This window comes from Natator depressus, chromosome 1, assembly GCF_965152275.1.
Source record: "Natator depressus isolate rNatDep1 chromosome 1, rNatDep2.hap1, whole genome shotgun sequence".
Classification (NCBI taxonomy): domain Eukaryota; kingdom Metazoa; phylum Chordata; order Testudines; family Cheloniidae; genus Natator; species Natator depressus.
In genome coordinates, this window is record NC_134234.1 from 263,550,441 (window position 1) to 263,567,712 (window position 17,272).

General features: G+C 44.2%; 2 protein-coding genes across 11 annotated transcripts in view; one reads left to right on the forward strand and one right to left on the reverse strand.

The window, feature by feature from the left end:
• The window catches only part of LOC141995136 (uncharacterized), a 32,696-nt gene extending 26,900 nt beyond the window's left edge, over window positions 1–5,796 (reverse strand). The window contains exon 1 of the mRNA XM_074966019.1: window positions 4,991–5,796. Within this exon, the coding sequence (XP_074822120.1) occupies window positions 4,991–5,564 (574 nt within the window). The 5' untranslated portion in view covers window positions 5,565–5,796. The remainder of the gene's footprint in view (window positions 1–4,990) is intronic.
• The window catches only part of ANKS1B (ankyrin repeat and sterile alpha motif domain containing 1B), a 749,199-nt gene that overhangs the window by 608,421 nt on the left and 123,506 nt on the right, over window positions 1–17,272 (forward strand). Inside the window, exon 1 of one of the 10 annotated variants that reach the window (XM_074941841.1) lies at window positions 7,933–7,957. The exons of 8 other annotated variants lie outside the window; for them this stretch is intronic. The gene's annotated coding sequence lies outside the window, so the exon portion shown is untranslated. Of the gene's footprint in view, window positions 1–7,932; window positions 7,958–17,272 lie in introns of those variants that run through there. One more of the 10 variants, XM_074941842.1, reaches the window with a different exon arrangement.

Genomic DNA, 17,272 nt, shown 5'->3' on the forward strand with positions numbered 1-17,272 from the left:
ATATAATGGAAAAGGAAAAGGTTCAGAAATGGCAACAAAAATGAGTAGGGGTATGGAACAGGTTCCGTATGAGGAGAGATTAATAAGACTGGGACTTTTCAGCTTGGAAAAGAGATGAGTAAGGGGGGATATGACTGAGGTCTATAAAATCATGACTGGTGTGGAGAAAGTAAATAAGGAAGTGTTATTTACTACTTCTCATAACACAAGAACTAGGGGTCACCAAATGAGGTTTAAAACAAACAAAAGGAAGTATTTCTTCACACAATGCACAGTTAACCTGTGGAACTCTTTGCCAGAGGATGTTGTGAAGGCCAAGACTATAACAGGGTTCAAAAAAGAACTAGATAAATTCATGGAGGATAAGTCCATCAATGGCTATTAGCCAGGATGAGCAGGGATGGTGTCTCTAGCCTCTGTTTGCCAGAACCTGGGAATGAGCGACAGGGAATGGATCACTTGATGATTACTTGTTCATTCCCTCTGGGGCACCTCGTACTGGCCACTGTCGGAAGACAGGATAGTGGGCTAGATCGACCTTTGGACTGACCCAGTATTGCCATTCTTATGTTCTTATTGGCTCCCAGTCAGTTTAAGGCCTTGGTCCTAATCTTCAAAGAGCTTAATGGATCAAGCCCCAGCTACACTAGACACTGAATTTCAATCTATTAACTACCGAGACAATGCAGATCACAAAACTCAAGACAAAGCACATGAGAGCTGAGGACAAAGCATACTCAATCAAAAGGATTCACCTATGGAAACAACTTCTAGAGGAGATGAGGCAAAGTGAGAGATTGACCATCTTTAGCAAGTGCAGCAAAATGTTCCTCTTCAAAAAAGCCTTTCCAGCACAGCAAGAATGACTCACAAAATAGACAATCCATATACAATATTTAATATTTTTAAAAATTATTGAAATGAAACATTTCAATACTTTTGTTTTCATGTTTCTGAAATAAAAAAAATCAAATTTCTATTCCACAAAAATTTCAACATTTTGATTTTTTGTTCTAATTCAGGACAAAAACAAATTTCAAAATGTTGGAATTTCCCATAGGATGGAATTCCATTTTCTGATCAGATCTACTCAGTATAGACTTGTTTCCAAAAAAAGGTCCAATCATGCAATCCAATCTGCACAGGTACAAGAGTCTGCCCAGGTAGATGCAATTACAGGATTGGGGCCTTAGGAAGCAGCATAAGATATTCAGTCAAACAGAATGACTCCCCAAAACCCCTTCCAGGATTTTGTATTGAATTAGGCCTAAAATTCTCTGGTATTTATTTGGCAGATCTACTGACATAAATTCAGTCATTATATACAAGAGTTTTTTTAAAAAAAAATATTGTGGGAGTGCCTGTCTGTGCATCCATTCCAGTATTTTAAACCACACACTGTAATCAGCAATTACACAAGTGGGCATTATAATAAAAATAACTTTGTTCACTTTTTTTAAACCTGTATTACTCTACCCAAAGTCAATATTATGCTTTACAATTTTTTCCAAAGTGCGGGTCAGCGAATTAATCATTAAGTGTCACATAACTTTTCTATTTATGCCATATCAGTTAAGGTTTTTTTGTGGAGGGTGGGGAGAAGGGAATGGTCTGCACCGTAAACACATTGTATTGTTATTAACACAGTAATGAAGTAAGATTTTTATGAACAGTAAACATTTACTGTTTGAGTTATGGTGCTTTTCAAAATGTTTCAGCTCAGCATTAGTTTAAGATATAATTAAGTCTTCGAGGAATAACATTTGAAAAGGGCCTCAACCAAACGGTAATGCTGTGCACAAAATAACTAATGTCTGCAATTCTGTGCACATACACATACAAAATGAGAATGCCAGCGAATATCACTTTTGTTTTAATTTGTAAGTGACTTTAGTGACTGCAAATAATAAACTCAAGAGTACTGGCTTCGTGTGTGTAGGAGCTGTTGAAAGGTGTCTTCAGCAGCTCTGTCACTGCACCTCAGCCCTGAACTGCTACATCCGTCCCTCCTTTAGGGCTGGTCTACACTACAGAGTTAGGTTGAAGTAAGATAACTCTGTAAGGGTACGTCTACAGTACGAAATTATTTTGAAATTATTCTATTTGAATTTTCAGAAGCTATTTTATACATTCGGTCTTCTGTGTCCCCACTAAAGCGGGTGAATTCGGCAGATTGTGTCCACAGTACCAAGGCTAGCGTCGAATGTCGGAGCGGTGCACTGTGGGTAGCTGTCCCACAGTTCCCACAGTCCCTGCCACCCATTGGAATTCTGGGTTAAGCTCCCAGTGCATGATGGGGCAAAAACATTCTCACGGGTGTTTCTGGGGGTGTGTCATCAGAAAGCTAGGTCAGACAATCATTTCGCGCTTTTTTGGCATGCAGCCACCATACTGCTTTCAGCATACGGTGCACCGCTGCTCTCCTGCTACTATGAATCCGCCTCTCCAACTCAACACTGCTCAGCCATCGTGAACCGAGCAGCACAGCTTCCGCCGCCAACTCTGCTCTCCCACTATTGCCACGCTTCCGAGCTTCTCCATGTTGTCTGTCCTGGGCTCCCACCTCCGTGAAAGCCACAGAAGACAACCATTTGCAGCCGTTGTTCGGCTACTGTGAACTGAACAGCACAGCTTCCGCTGCCACTCTACTCTCCTACATTTTACGCCCTTTTTCCAGGATTACCTGTGCAAGCGCCATAGCCATGGAGCCCAATCAGATCTCCGCGGCAGTTTTGACCATTGTAAACACCTCGTGCATTATCCAGCAGTATGTGCAGTACCTGCAAAACTGGGCGAGGAAGCGACGACAGTGCGATTACTATAGTGATGAGGACATGGACACAGACGGCACGGCATGTGGCAATTGGGAGATCCTGGTGGTGTTGGGCCAGGTTCATGCCGTGGAACGCCGATTCTGGGCCCGGGAAACAAGCACAGACTGGTGGGACCGCATAGTGTTGCAGGTATGGGATGATTCCCAGTGGCTGAGAAACTTTCATATGCGTAGGGCCACTTTCATGGAACTTTGTGACTTGCTGTCCCCTGCCCTGAAGTGCAAAGACACCAAAATGAGAGCAGCCCTCACAGTTGAGAAGTGAGTGGCCATAGCCCTGTGAAAGCTTACAACTCCTGACAGTCGGGAATGAGTTTGGAGTGGGGAAATCTACTGTGGGGGCTGCTGTGCTGCAAGTAGCCAACACAATCATTTACCAGCTGCTATCAAGGGTAGTGACTTTGGGAAATGTGCGGACCATTGTGGATGGCTTTAATGCGCTGGGCTTCCCTAACTGCGGCGGGGCGATAGAACGCATATCCCTATCTTGGCCCTGGAACACCGGGGCGGCCAGTACATAAACCGCAATGGGTACTTTTCCATGGTGCTGCAAGCACTGGTGGATCACAAGGGGCGTTTCACCAACATCAACGTGGGATGGCCGGGAAAGGTGCATGATGCTCGCATCTTCAGGAACTCTGGTCTGTTTGAACAGCTGCAGGAAGGAACTTATTTCCCAGACCAGAAAATTACTGTTGGGGATGTTGAAATGCCTATAGTTATCCTCGGGGACCCAGCCTACCCCTTAATGCCATGACTCATGAAGCCGTACACAGGCACCCTGGACAGTAGTAAGAAGCAGTTCAACTATAGGCTAAGCAAGTGCAGAATGGTGGTAGAAGGTGCGTTTGGACATTTGAAAGCGCGCTGGTGCAGTTTACTGACTCGGTTAGATCTCAGCACAACCAATATTCCAATTGTAATTGCTGCTTGTTGTGTGCTCCACAATATCTGTGAGAGTAAGGGGGAGACGTTTATGGCAGGGTGGGAGGTTGAGGCAACTCGCCTGGGGGCCAGTTTCACACAGCCAGACAACAGGGCAATTAGAAGAGCGCAGCAGGGTGTGCTTTGAAAGCCAGTTTCATGACTGGCCAGGGTAGGGTGTAACAGTTGTGTTTGTTTCTCTTAAAGTTACCTGCCCCCTATATATATATATATGAAAGGAAATAAAGTCACAATTGTTTAAAAACCGTTCTTTATAATTTGTTGCACAAAACATTGAGAGAAATCGGAAGCTAGATGGGGGGTAGGGGGGTGTTCGGTTAGGGGTCCAGAAACCAAATCGAAATTTAAGATATGCCAGCTTTCTGCTGTTTGTGCAATCCTCTGGGGTTGACTGTGTGGGTCCCCATAGCCTCCTCCGCCCTATGTTCTTGGGTGTCTGGGTGAGGAGGCTATGGAACTTGGGAAGGAGGGAGGGTGGTTATTCAGGGGCTGCAGCGGCAGTCTGTGGTCTTGCTGCCTTTCCCGCATTAGATCCACCATACAGCGGAGCATGTCAGTTTGTTCCCCCATGAGCTTGACCATAGCATCCTGCCTGCTCTCATCGCGTGCGTCCCTCCTCTCTTCGTATTCATGTAACGCTTTACGCGACTCCGCAATTGTTTGCCTCCACGCATTCAACTGGGCCCTATCAGTGCGGGAGGACTGCATGAGCTCGGCAAACATGTCGTCCCGAGTTCATTTTTTCCACCTTCTAATCTGGACCAGCCTCTGGGACGGAGTACATAGGGGCCGCATTGAAACATTTGCACCTGCTGCAGGAGGAGAAAAAGGGAGGGTAGTATTTTAAAAGATACATTTTAGAGAACAAAGGGGACACTGTTTCTCAGTAAAACAGGCAATTCATAGTACACAGCACATGTTCTTTCTGTACAAGGTCTCATTTTGCCTTCTATACTGAAGTGCCTGCCACTTTGGTGTGAGTAAGCCATCACATGCAGCCAGGCAACAGAATTCAGCTTGCAGGCAGCCTGCGGGCTCTCTGGGATGATCGCTTCACACAACACCCACCCCCCCGCACACACATACACACACCGCGGGGCTCCGATGAGGCTCTGAGCAGGGATGAGCCCTTTAAACTAAACCCGAACAGCCCAGCGCGTCTGGGTTTCCCTCCACCCCACACCGCGTGGCTCCGATCAAGCTCTCACTCACCAGAAGTGCCTTCTCCAAGGTCATGGTCCGGGAGCATGCTTTGGGAGTGGGGGGAGGCTATTGGCTCCAGCGTTAAGAATAGTTCCTGGCTAGGGGGGGAAACAGATTCCCCACTTGCCGCCTGTGCACTGTCCTCCTCCTCCTCCTCTTTGTCCTCCAAAAACTCATCCTCCCCGCTCCGTGCTACTCCCCCCTTGCAGGTGTCCACGGACAGTGTTGGGGTAGTGGTGGCGTCACCCCCCATAATTGCATGCAGCTCATGGTAGAAGCGGCATGTATGGGGCTGTGACCCAGAGCGCCCGTTTGCCTCCCTGGCTTTTTGGTACACTTGCCTGAGCTCCTTGATTTTTGTACAACACTGCCCTGTGTCCCTGGAGTAGCCTCTTTCTGTCATGGCCCTGGAGCCTTTAGCATACGTATTTGCGTTCCTTTTTTTTTTTTTTGAATGTAGTTCTGACATACCAGATTCGTCTCCCCAACATGCAATGAGATCCAGTACCTCCTGTTCGGACCATGCTGGAGCTCGTCTGCGAATCCGGGACTGCGTGGTCTCTTGAGATGGTGGACTCTGCATGGTCACCTGTGATGGTGTACTGTGCTGATGGTCACCTGTGCTGATGGTGACCAAACAGGAAATTCAAAAGTTCCCAGGGCTTTTATTGCCTACCTGGCTAGTGCATCAGAGTTCAGAGTGTTGTCCAAAGCAGTCACAAGGGAGCATTCTGGGATAGCTCCCAGAGGCCAATATCGTTGAATTGCGTCCACAGTACCTGTAACCCGGAACTGCGATCTTGATTTAACGCTACTCCACTTGCCGAGGTGGAGTACATAAATCGGAGTAAAGAGCCCTTTAAATTGAAAAAACTGGTTTGGTCGTGTGGACAGAACCAGTTTTATTTCAAGGTAACTCGGCTAATTCTGAAATAACCGCATACTGTAGACCAGGCCTAAGAGTCTGTATTACAACGTTGCTCCCGCCAAAGTAAGTTGCTCACTGCACCGACCTAATAACTGCACCTCTGCAATAGGCATAGTGCTTAGGCTGATATCGTTACGGTGACGCAGTGTCCATGTAGACACCGCATTACTTACATTGCATGTTGGCTGCCAGCCTCATGTGGGGCTCACAGCTTGAGCCCCCCTGCTCCACTTAGGTTGGTGCAAGTGCTCCTGCTGAGGACATGCCTCACTCACCAGCGGCAGGACGATAGTGTGGACACCAACAGCCAATTGAATTACTGTGGTGACTGTACGCTGACCTAAACTAGCCTTTTTTCAGAGTAGTAGCTGTGTTAGTCTGTATCCACAAAAAGAAAAGGAGGACTTGTGGCACCTTAGTCTCTAAGGTGCCACAAGTCCTCCTTTTCTTCTAATCTAGCCTGGTCGACTTAATTTTGTAGTGTAGACAAGGCCTTAGTCTTTCTTTTGCAGAGACTGCAAATCATACAAAATTTTAGTGTGGTGACTTCAGATGTTTAGAAATTGAGAATATGGGGCAAAACCACTAAATTCACTTTTTTTGTTTGTTTTTAGTAAACCCAACATCTAAAAAGTTAGGCCCTGATCCTCCAATCCACACGGGTGGACCTACTGAGGCTATGTGGGTTCAATTGCAAAATAAGGGCCTAAGTTCTTTAACCCACTAGTTCCTAGAGTAAAGTTTGCAGTCTATTGGAACTGTACCAAAGTACTGTAATTTTCACGAGAAACCACACACATCACATCATTGCACTTAGCTCACTGTAGTAAGATATTTTGACTTGGCAAAATTCTGCTCTTAGACCCACTGGGCAGACCTTGATTGATAATGTGCTCATCTTACATACACAGAACTTCCCTTGGGGGAGTGAAATAACATTTGAGAGCCACCATGGGGATCTGTGAGTGCAATTCTGCCCTAAGACATTTTTAAAAGTTAAATATTAAGGAAATTATCTTTTGTTTTATATTTCCTTTATTTGTGGATGCTGTTGGTGCTTAGGGGGACGCCTTTCCTGAAGGAAACAATCCACTGGGGTGGTTATCTGCTCACATTAACTCATGAATTTTAGATTTGCTAAGATGTATTTAAACAGTGATGTAAAACAAAGTGGCTGAGTTGAGAGGAGAGACAGGGAAGCTGTTTGGCAGCTGGTAGGAAACAAAATGGGTTTCTCCTCCTTTCTGCAAGTTGCAGCCGCTGCAGACAGTGACTTTCCCCTGGCCCTGCACTTTCGGGGTCCTGCTGTCGTGCCCCCCACCCCATTCCCGCTAGAGGAAGGGGCTGATTTGTCTCTGGCCCGCCATTGCGGGGGGGGGGGGGGGGGGACGGTTCTACCTCCAACCCCACCCGTCTCCTCTGTGACACCCCCAGCCCCGTGCCCCGGCTGCCCGCAGCCTCCCCGGCTCCTGCGCAGCAGCCCCATGGTGGCCCAGGTGCAGGCGGCGGCGGCCGGCTCCCCGGGGCGGCATGTGGGCGCCTGCAGAGCGGCCGCCGCCCCCTCCCCGCGCGGGGGAGACACCGCGAATAACCATAGTAACGGGATGCGAGCGGGGGCGGCGGGGGGCGCGTAGCAGCAGCAGCCAGCGCGGCGCCGGGACCCAGCCAGCCCCGGAGTGCGGGGGAGCGCGCGCCCCCCGGCCCGGCCCTTCCCCCCGGCGCGAGGGCAAGCGGCCGCGGAGCGCGCCGCTGCCCCGGCCCGGAGCGCGCCGCGGTCGCGCGCGGAGAGAGGCGGCGGTGCTGGCTGCGCGGGGGCGCGCGCGGCGGTGCCGGCTGGCTTCGGGAGGGGAGCGGGGGAGCGCTCAGCTGTGCTCGGCTCCGCCGCGCTCTCCCTGCCTCACTCCGCGGGGCAAGGCAAGATGCACAAAGGCGAGGGATAGCAGCTGCAGCATTGAAATATCCCCGAGAGCAGCGGCCTCCCGCCCAGCCCGGCCGGGCTCGCCCCCCACCCTGCCGCCGCCGCCGCCCCTAGGTGAGACCGGGGGCCGGTGAGTAGCCAGTGCGCCGGAATTGCCATTGCATGGACCGCTGTTCCCCTCCCTCCGGCACCCCCTCCGCAGCCCCCCGGGTGTGGTGGGGAAGGGCGATTTCTGCAAATGGGTCCGGAAGCTGAGCCCGAGCCTGGAGGGGCTCACCCCCCCCCCCCAGTTGCTGTAGTTTGGGTTGATGCTAGGGGTTATTTTATGTTAACCTGTGCTGTCTGCCTATTTATTTGCCCGCCTTGCTCCAGCTTTGTGGGGTTGCAAAGTGCAGGCGATCCCAAGGATCGGTTCTTTCTCCTCCTCCCCCCCAGCCAAATGCTCCGTCTTCAGGGATGTCGATCTTTCCTTGTTTAAAAAAAAAAAAACGGAAAAGGTAAAGCAAAATGTTAATCGCGTGCGCTGTAGTTTCAGCTGCCTGATGGAGATGGTCCTGTCGTCTGGTGAGTTTTCATCACCTCTGAGTGGTACTGGGAGGAAGAGACACTGAAAAGCTTTATCTACACTGTGCTCTCTCCATGTATTTTTAAGCAATGATTAATCTTTTGGGGTGGGGGAGAGTGGGCATGTACTTTCAAGTGATACACCCGGAGAGCTATAATATAGCATGGAGAGCCTGCAATTGCTGCTTTCATGAAGGTTGTGTCAGCATTTACATTGTAAACCTCTATTTTCAGTGACTTTATAACTTGGATGTAATTTGCTCCGGACTAAAACTTGTCAAAGAAGGTCTCAGCTTTACAGCCATGCTATTTTGCCCTTTTTGTTTAGACATTGTCGAGAAAATCAGTTCAGCTGTTTAAGGGCTATGAACGTGAAAGAGAAAGAAACAGCGATGTGTACAGGTTGAAATCATGATTCATGCTTTCATAATTCAAAAAGGCTTAGACTTTAAAAATAAAGTATAACAAGCCATTATTTTATATTCTGGAATTAAGGTTGGCAGTGTTGATATTAGCATATTATTTAGAATGCTATTTCACATGTGCAGTAATGTTTTTCTTTAAGGATTTTAAGCATGTGGACTAAGACATATTTTCATGTATCTTGCAAAATTCCTTTCCACTTTTGTACATGTATGTGAAGTGGTTGGTTGCTGGCAATCCATGCCCACATACATGAAATCAAGATTTATTCCACAGTGCTCTGGACAGCAGCAATATTAACAAAATAAACCATAATTGGGGAACATTACTGACAAAACATATCTTATTGGTTCCTTTGGAGACATTCTGGTCTATTGTGTCAATGAGCTACAAACTAGTCTGAAAGTAGCCTTTGCTGTCACAGTCAGTAACTGCTCTTTTGGATCCATGTTAAAAATCCACATATTTATGTGCTACACTGTATATGAGAAATAATAAGATATAATATTCTGCTGAAGAGATACGGTCAGGAGAATAGAATGTTGTCACAGTGTAATGGTTTCCAATTTCTAAATGAATACCAATACAAATCCAAGGCATTTACGTAAAATGAGTAGACGTTTATTTTCAAAGCAGGACGCCTTGATCCTGCAATGTGCAATTACCATGATGTTATAAAACTCCATTCTGATGGTATTACAAAGTGTTTAATGGTGCTATAAAATCAATGAAGATTTAGTTATTATAGCTGATGAATTTTGGTGTAGTAATTTGACACTTGTTCACCATGGGGGTCTTTTTCCCTTTGATGTGGATTTGTAATTCTCACAGGCCTCTTGATCTTTCAGTTTCTTACAGGTGTGCTTAACTTTAGGCATGTGGGCTGTCCCAGTGATTTCCTCTGTTAACCATGTGTGCAAATGAATGCAGGATTGGGACCAGCAAAAATACCCATATGTATCAATGGGGGAAAAGAATCTTGTAATACTACTGATCTGTTAAATTTTGTTTGGTTTAAAAGAAGGAGATGTGGTGATCAGCCAATGCCAGATGAGCTTATCCATAAAAATGCAATTACAAAAACCTATTGTGCTTCAGTATATTAAATCAATGCATTTATAGTTCACCTATCACAATACATCTAAGCACTGTGTGGTAAAAAACAAAATCAGATGGTTAAGGACTCAATTTTTCTCCTTGTGATGCCATCTAAAAAAACCTCCCTCCTCTTTCAAATGGATTAATTTCCAAATTACTTAGAGGAAAGGAGAAAAAAGGGGTAGAAGATGCAAAAACAAGACAAGGGAACTCTAGCTGCGGTCTGTAGCCTTCCCTAAATGCAGCCAGTGAGAGAATAAAGGAAATCTCTGGGTAGTAGTTCTGTAACTGAGGATGTTCAAGAAGGACCATTGATTGCCCCCACTCAATTATGATTAAACTTAAGCTCCAAGAACAGACTACCATTAATTGTGTTTCCATGGTGGATGTTTTTATATATTTATTTGTTTTCTTTTAAATTTTATCCGCAATCTGCGTGGTACTGATTCCATTTTGTTTAATCTTCCTGTGTATTTATCTATTAAACCATACTGATAAGCATAATGAGCTGCAGTCTTCATGTATATATCAAACTTCCACAGTGCTCTGAAGTTTACTGAGATATTGTCAAGCCGTGTACTGAAGTCCCCATGACAGTTAGTCCTGGGAGATTTCATTTTGCATGCAGGATAAGGGTTGTGGTGGTGGTGCGGGGGGAATGAAAGGTACCTTTCTAAGCTCCATACATAGTCCAAACTTCAGCCACTTAAGACAATTGAGAAACAAAACACCACTCTCTCTAGACTGTAGAGAGATTCATATTGTTGCCCCTCTCCCATGATTTGCTCAGCCTTGATTAACAATGTTGAAAATTTAAATTATAATTAGGCTTCAAAGTTAGCACACCTTTGAGATGAATTGACTGGTTCATACCTCTATCAGAGTTATCGTTTCAGGCTGTTTGCAGACTCAGGCAGACATCACTTTATACTTGATTCACATTTTTAAAGTTTTCTTCACAATTGTAAGAACTAGTGAATGGTTTTTTCATTGTAAAACAATGAAAGTTAAATTCTGGAGAACAAATGACACCTCCAGAGAATTACACCAGCATTCTGAACCACCACAAATCAACATAATTCATCCCTTGGTGTACCAGTGGGTTGCTGGCACAAGGCCTCTTGGTCCTCATGCCAACTCATGTCTAGAACAAATAATCTTTGGTCCCAGGTGTTCAAGATGTTCTAGAACTTGTCACTGCCAAGGAAATGGAACTGGGAAACAATTGCTGTCATGGTTTGATGACTGCTTTTATGGAGATTTATTGATCCTGTTAATTTCCAGATACCCTGGAAGATACGTCTTTTCTCATCCATTCCAAAGTACAGGTTGTCTGATATATCTCTGCAACTGTTCAGCTCTACACAACCACCAGCATGCTCCTTTCTTCTGAGCCATCTTCAGTAGGTCACCTTGATTTGATTACCTGTAACAAATGAAAAAGTGAGAAGAACACTAGGGAGTTTCTGTGAGAGGTCCAGCGATTAATCTGTCTCTGACACAAAGAGTTCTTGCAACGCTGTGCAGCAGTCAGCATGGGGAGAAAGACAGACCTTTTTTCTTCTGCCTTTGTATTTGCATTATCTGCACTAAATTGTCCAGATTTAGGAATTGAAATCTCCCTTATGAGATCTGGAATAACAAGGTGAAGGTGGAAGAGGGCAGCCATACTGTAAACCTATATCCAAAGTGGAGAAACTTGCAGCTTTGCAAATAGTTTGCCTGACTTCATGTTAACTGTATCTGTGCCCATTCTGGCTGAAAGGAATGTCGGCTACTGTGAAAAAAGTATTTTCAGGGCTCTGTTAAAGAAATCAGCTCTGGACACCAGTGTCCTGAATAACTAACCTCCTCTTTCTAGGAAAGATAATTGAAAAAGTGATAGCAAACCAATTCCAAAAATATCTCAGATCTGACATATTCAGAATTAGGCAACAGCATGGAAATGGCTCTTATTGGCATGGTTGATGTTCCAAGGGCACTGGAAAAAGGCCAGTCACCTTTGCTGACATTCCTCCATCTTCAACAGCCTTTGACGCTATCATTCATGAGATACTACTTACACAAACTGCCTGTCATAGCAGATGTGGATGGAATACTTTAGAGCGATCCTGCTCATTTCTTTCTAGTCCTTCCCAAATGGTGATGATGGGTGTCTGCTCTTCCTTAGCTGGGCCCTCATGTGTGGAGTTCCAGAGGACCCTATCCTTTTCTATTCAACACCTGTATGAATCTTTTGAGAGAATCATGAGATGATATGGGCTGCAATGTCATCAGTATATTGCTGATATGTCTGACCCAGACACCACCATACAAAGCTCACAGAAGCAGGGATCTAGATTGAAATCTTTGCCTTTTGTCTGGACAAGACAAAGTTGATGCTAACGCTCAATAGGAATAGCTTTCAGGACCTGGGAAAGTCTGTAACTTCTCCATCAACAGAGGGTATTTGCTGAACCATTATCAAAGTGGTCCACAACATAGGGACACTGCTTAGAACCATCACTGCTCCCAGTCTACAAATGGCAGAGATTTTCTGTTGTTGTTTTTCCCCATATATAGATCTTATCTCAGTTATCCATGTTTCATGACCTCTTGGCAAGATTGCCGAAATGGACTCTAGTAGGATTCTTTGTAAAAACCAGTTGGAAATTCCTGCTAGTACACAGTGCAGCCACCCCTTTGAGTGGGGTGGTCAGGTGAAAACACATCACACTTGTACTTGCGTTTCTGCACTCTCTGCTATTCAGCTGCTTGATGAAATTCAAGGTGCTTATGTAATATATATTTACCTTAACTGAGGTGACTGTAATGACCATCAGATTATTCCCCAACCCACCAGCTGATGTAGATGCATCTGCAATGTTTGAATTCAGTGGCCCGTGGGTCAGATCTAATGGAGTTGCAAGCAGGGCATTCTCTCAAGCAGGCCTGTGCCTTTTGGAATTTGCTCCCCCCAGAAATACATTTAAGCACATACCTGGACACATTTAGAAATTGCTCTAAAATGCATCTCTTTGTTCAGGTGTTTCCATCTGGTTCACTTAGGAGATCTTGAGTCCTCATGTGACTGGACAGATTCTTCTCCATTCTCTTTTAAAACAGCAGGCCGCAGGGAAGCAAGTGGTTCTACTCTTATTTGAAATACTGAAGACCAGATACCATGGCGCTGGCACTTTGTACTAATAACAACAAATGAAGTCAATGGAGAGTCTTGTGTGTTTGACTGCAGGATTTAGCCCACTGATTAAATTCTAAAACACTTTCCTCAAGCAGTATTTGTCTTTTGGGGAGAATAAAATAGTTTAAAAATCAGAGAAAAATAAGATGAGAATTATTACATAAAGGAAGGTGAATCATTCTTTCACTTGTCCTACTGTAGCTAAGTATTAGCTTGGGAGCTGGTCATGTAATCCCTTAATTAGGTGAGTGGTCCCACTGACTGCAATGCAAGACCAGACCCTTAATGTAGTCTGTGACACGAGCATGTATTACTTAGGACCCCGTCCTGCTTTGATTGAAGTCAGTGGGAGTTGTCTCAGAAATCAGTGGGAATAGCAGACCTATTAGTGTATATGTGCTCCAAAGAGCATAGTCAGGGCAGTTTCTTTCTTCTGATTCTATGTTGCAGTGGTGAACATCGTATTATACCTAATTTGTTTTAATTTCTAAGAGCTATGAATGATTGCAAACTCACAGGTAGAATAATGAGTCAAAGAAACGAGTGAGTGGGATTATCCCTGTATATGAAAATACAAAGTGAATGACAATGTTTATCAGAGTTTATTGGTATATAGTTAAACAGTACCAAAATGTGTGGATGAAGAGCAGCTATAGATTAAAATGATGTGTTTATAATGGTTGGCCATCTGTTCATTTGTTTTATGGGTCTCATCCTGCTATCATGGATCCACAGGATTGGTGCTTTTCCCCCAACTTTCAAACAGTCTCTAGGAGGAACCCCTCACATGTGCCAGACCCCTTTACTGGTCTCTCTCTTCCTTCAGGGTAAGCCATGTGGCTTCACTGCCTCCTTAGACTGCACCTCTGGGCCCTCAGCATTCATGATTCACACCATGAGCTCCGTTCAGCGAGTCCAACTGAGACAAAGTCCTGATGGAGACTTGAACATTCTTCAGGGATTAATACACCTCATACAGCATTGTAAAAACAGTTAGATTTATTTGTGAACTGGAACGCAGGGTAGGAAGTCTTTACAGTAGTAGAGAGAACTGAAGATTAAAGAGCATAGTTCATTCTGGTTAGCCCAGAGCCCAGCCAAAATACAGTGAACTCTTGGTTCAAGCTCTGTCTGTCTCTCCATCTGACTTCCTGGTCATACTGAAGATGTGAGCCCTGAGTCCTTCCAGAAGTCAACTCTTATCTCCCCACCTCACACCTTCCAAGTAATTTGTTCTCTTGCTAGGGAATGTTCCTCATCCTACCTTCTGAGAAGTGGGGAGATCCAAATCCCTTGAGTCCTTGGTTGCTAGGTCTCAATGTCTGAGCAACTGGATTTGCGTTTGTCTTCTCAAGTGCTCCACTGATATGGGGATCTAGCCACAGACAGATAGGCAATGCTCACACCCTTGTCTCTTAGCCTGTCCTAAGAGCAAACCGTCCTTTTTCGCCCCCACAGCGTAAAAGCACACCGGGGAAACTGAGGCGCACACACAATAGTACAAATAGTACAAAAAATTCCCACTTTGTCGCACCTGCTTTCATTGAAGTCAATATCAAAACCCCCATCAACATCAAAAGGCTCCAGGACGTTTTGCAGAAATAATCTATGCTGATGTTTTATTCTGCTTTATAAAGTCTTACATAGTTTCAAGTGTAGTTTGAATTCTTGAGTAAGCAACAATTTAGAAATAGTTAAAAATTAGAATTTAAAATAACAGAAGGTGCCTAAGCAGAAAAGCCAGGTCTATATAGAAACAGTAAAACATTTATGCCATTTAGTTGTTTTGATATTTAATTTTCCAGATATGACTTCATAGATCATACCAAAATGTAATAACAGTACAATATTATCAATAATGCAGTCACCTAGAAAGCTAATTTTTAAATTTAAAACCTGATTCACCTGTCAAACATCTGTTCTGTAATTATGATACATGTAAGTAAATCAATGACACTTTCCATTAACATTAATAAACTACTATTGAAGTCAGTGGGCTCAAAATGCATAGAAAAATATTTTAGTAAAAATTATTCTGTAAATGTTTAGTGAAAGGAGAGAGCACAATATGCATGCTATGGTGTTACAATTAAACTGTATTACAGAACTGTATGCACATAATTATTTTCCTTAAAAATATGAAAGTGAATTGGTGTTCATGAAAGTGAGGGGAGAGTCTTGGCTCTAGCCTGAGTCAAGAAACCAGGAAGAAAGGTTTTTCACAGAACTGTGCTAGTGCATCTCAGTCCTGATTGGCAGTGTCCTGTGTTATTCCGTCCTCAGACGCCTCATACGGCTGATTATGTATTTATTGGCTTTCCAAAATACCCAAATAGAGACTCAGATGAAACAGCCAAACTAATTTTCACTTGCAATCTGATATGGGAACTCAAGTCTCTAGGGATGTACTTGACCATTGCACCAATCTATTCACTAGAGGATTCCACACCACTGATTAACTTTATAAACTGAGCCTTGATGATGATTTTCATATCCATACATGATGGGAATAAATCTTTGAGCTCATATAATTTTTGCAAAGTTTCATTTATTCCGGGAATCAGAGGATGACAGCAGTGCAGGACTAATATGAATTATATAATTTTCTACTTTTACGCAATCTACTCTAGTTGTTTTGTTATAATTTGAGTAGGCATCTTTATTGCCATGTTACGTAACAGGTGGAACTCCTGTTTAGAGTCTCTGCCTGTGAAAATTTTGAGAATGACATTCAGTGATTTAGGGCTAGTACATAAGACCAATTTCAGAAATTCTGTTCAAGCCTTACCCATCTCAGAACATATCTATATTGCTCCACTCGATCCAGTCAAATGCTTTTTCTACGTTAAGCGTGATCACTGCACAATAATAACAAAGTTATATAATGCTTTCTATGTTGAGGGCACTTCCGAAACATTCTCTAACGCCACCAACCAACCACCATGTGATGTTCTGTAAGACTGGAATTCATGGAGCACATCAACTGCTCTATATTATCTGTAGCTGTTCAGTTTTTCACAAAACTTAGGTCTTAATTATGCCATTAAAATGGAGAGGTTGGGGAAAGGGTCACTAGCTATCTTAAGTGGTGGTGCTTAGAGGCATTGGGCCAGATCCTCAGCTGGTGTAAATTGTCATAACTCCATTGATTTTAATTGAGCAATAATTTGTGTATGTTGAGGATCTGCCCCATTATGCCTATGTCAAGCATACTATGCTTGGATATTGGTGGGAGGTGGTGCTGAACAACATCTCTTGCTGTATGCTTTTTTAAAAGGTTGAATCAGCACTTCCCTCAGCAAAGCAGGTGCTGATGGGGCAGCCTATCCAGATGTATCCTTTCTGGGGCAGCAGGCATTGCATTAGCTCACTACATTATGGCTGCCTCCAGCGTGGGTATGCTAGGGCAGAAGTGGCTGCCTGAGCCCTCTGCTTCCTCCTGTGTACCTCTGCTAGGGAAGACATAATTTATTTACTGTTGAACCTGTCACGTGGAGTAAGCAATCAACTAGAACTTCAGCGAAAATGTCTGTGTTTAATCAAGATACAGGCCAAAATTTTCAAACTTTGTTGCCTAAGGTTGGGCTCCACATTTTATATTTCAGCACCTAAATAGAAGTGGCATGGTTTTCCAAAGGTGCTGAGTACCTGAATCTCCAGCTGACTTCAGAGGGAGCTGGGGTTGTTTAGCATGTCTGAAATTCAGGCCAAAGTCCCACATTTAAAAAATTTTGGCTCAAGCTTGCTAACTCGGGTATCTCCCCCTGGGCTACCCACCTTTAAGTATATACAATCAGGCAACCTGTCTGGCTGGAGAATTTTACTGAAATCCTTTTGTGCTTCCATTTTGAAAACTAAAGGATAATGTTACAGATTGTGTTTTCACAATAATAAAATAAGAATAACAACATAAAAATAGGTTTCAGAGTAGCAGCCGTGTTAGTCTGTATCCGCAAAAAGAAAAGGAGTACTTGTGGCACCTTAGAGACTAATAAATTTGTTAGAGCATAAGCTTTTGTGAGCTACAGCTCACTTCATCGGATGCATACAGAGGAAAATATAGCAGGGAGATTTTATATACACAGAGAACATGAAACAATGGGTGTTACCATACAGACTGTAACAAGAGTGATCAGGAAAGGTGAGCTATTACCAGCAGGAGAGCAGGGTGGGCGGGGG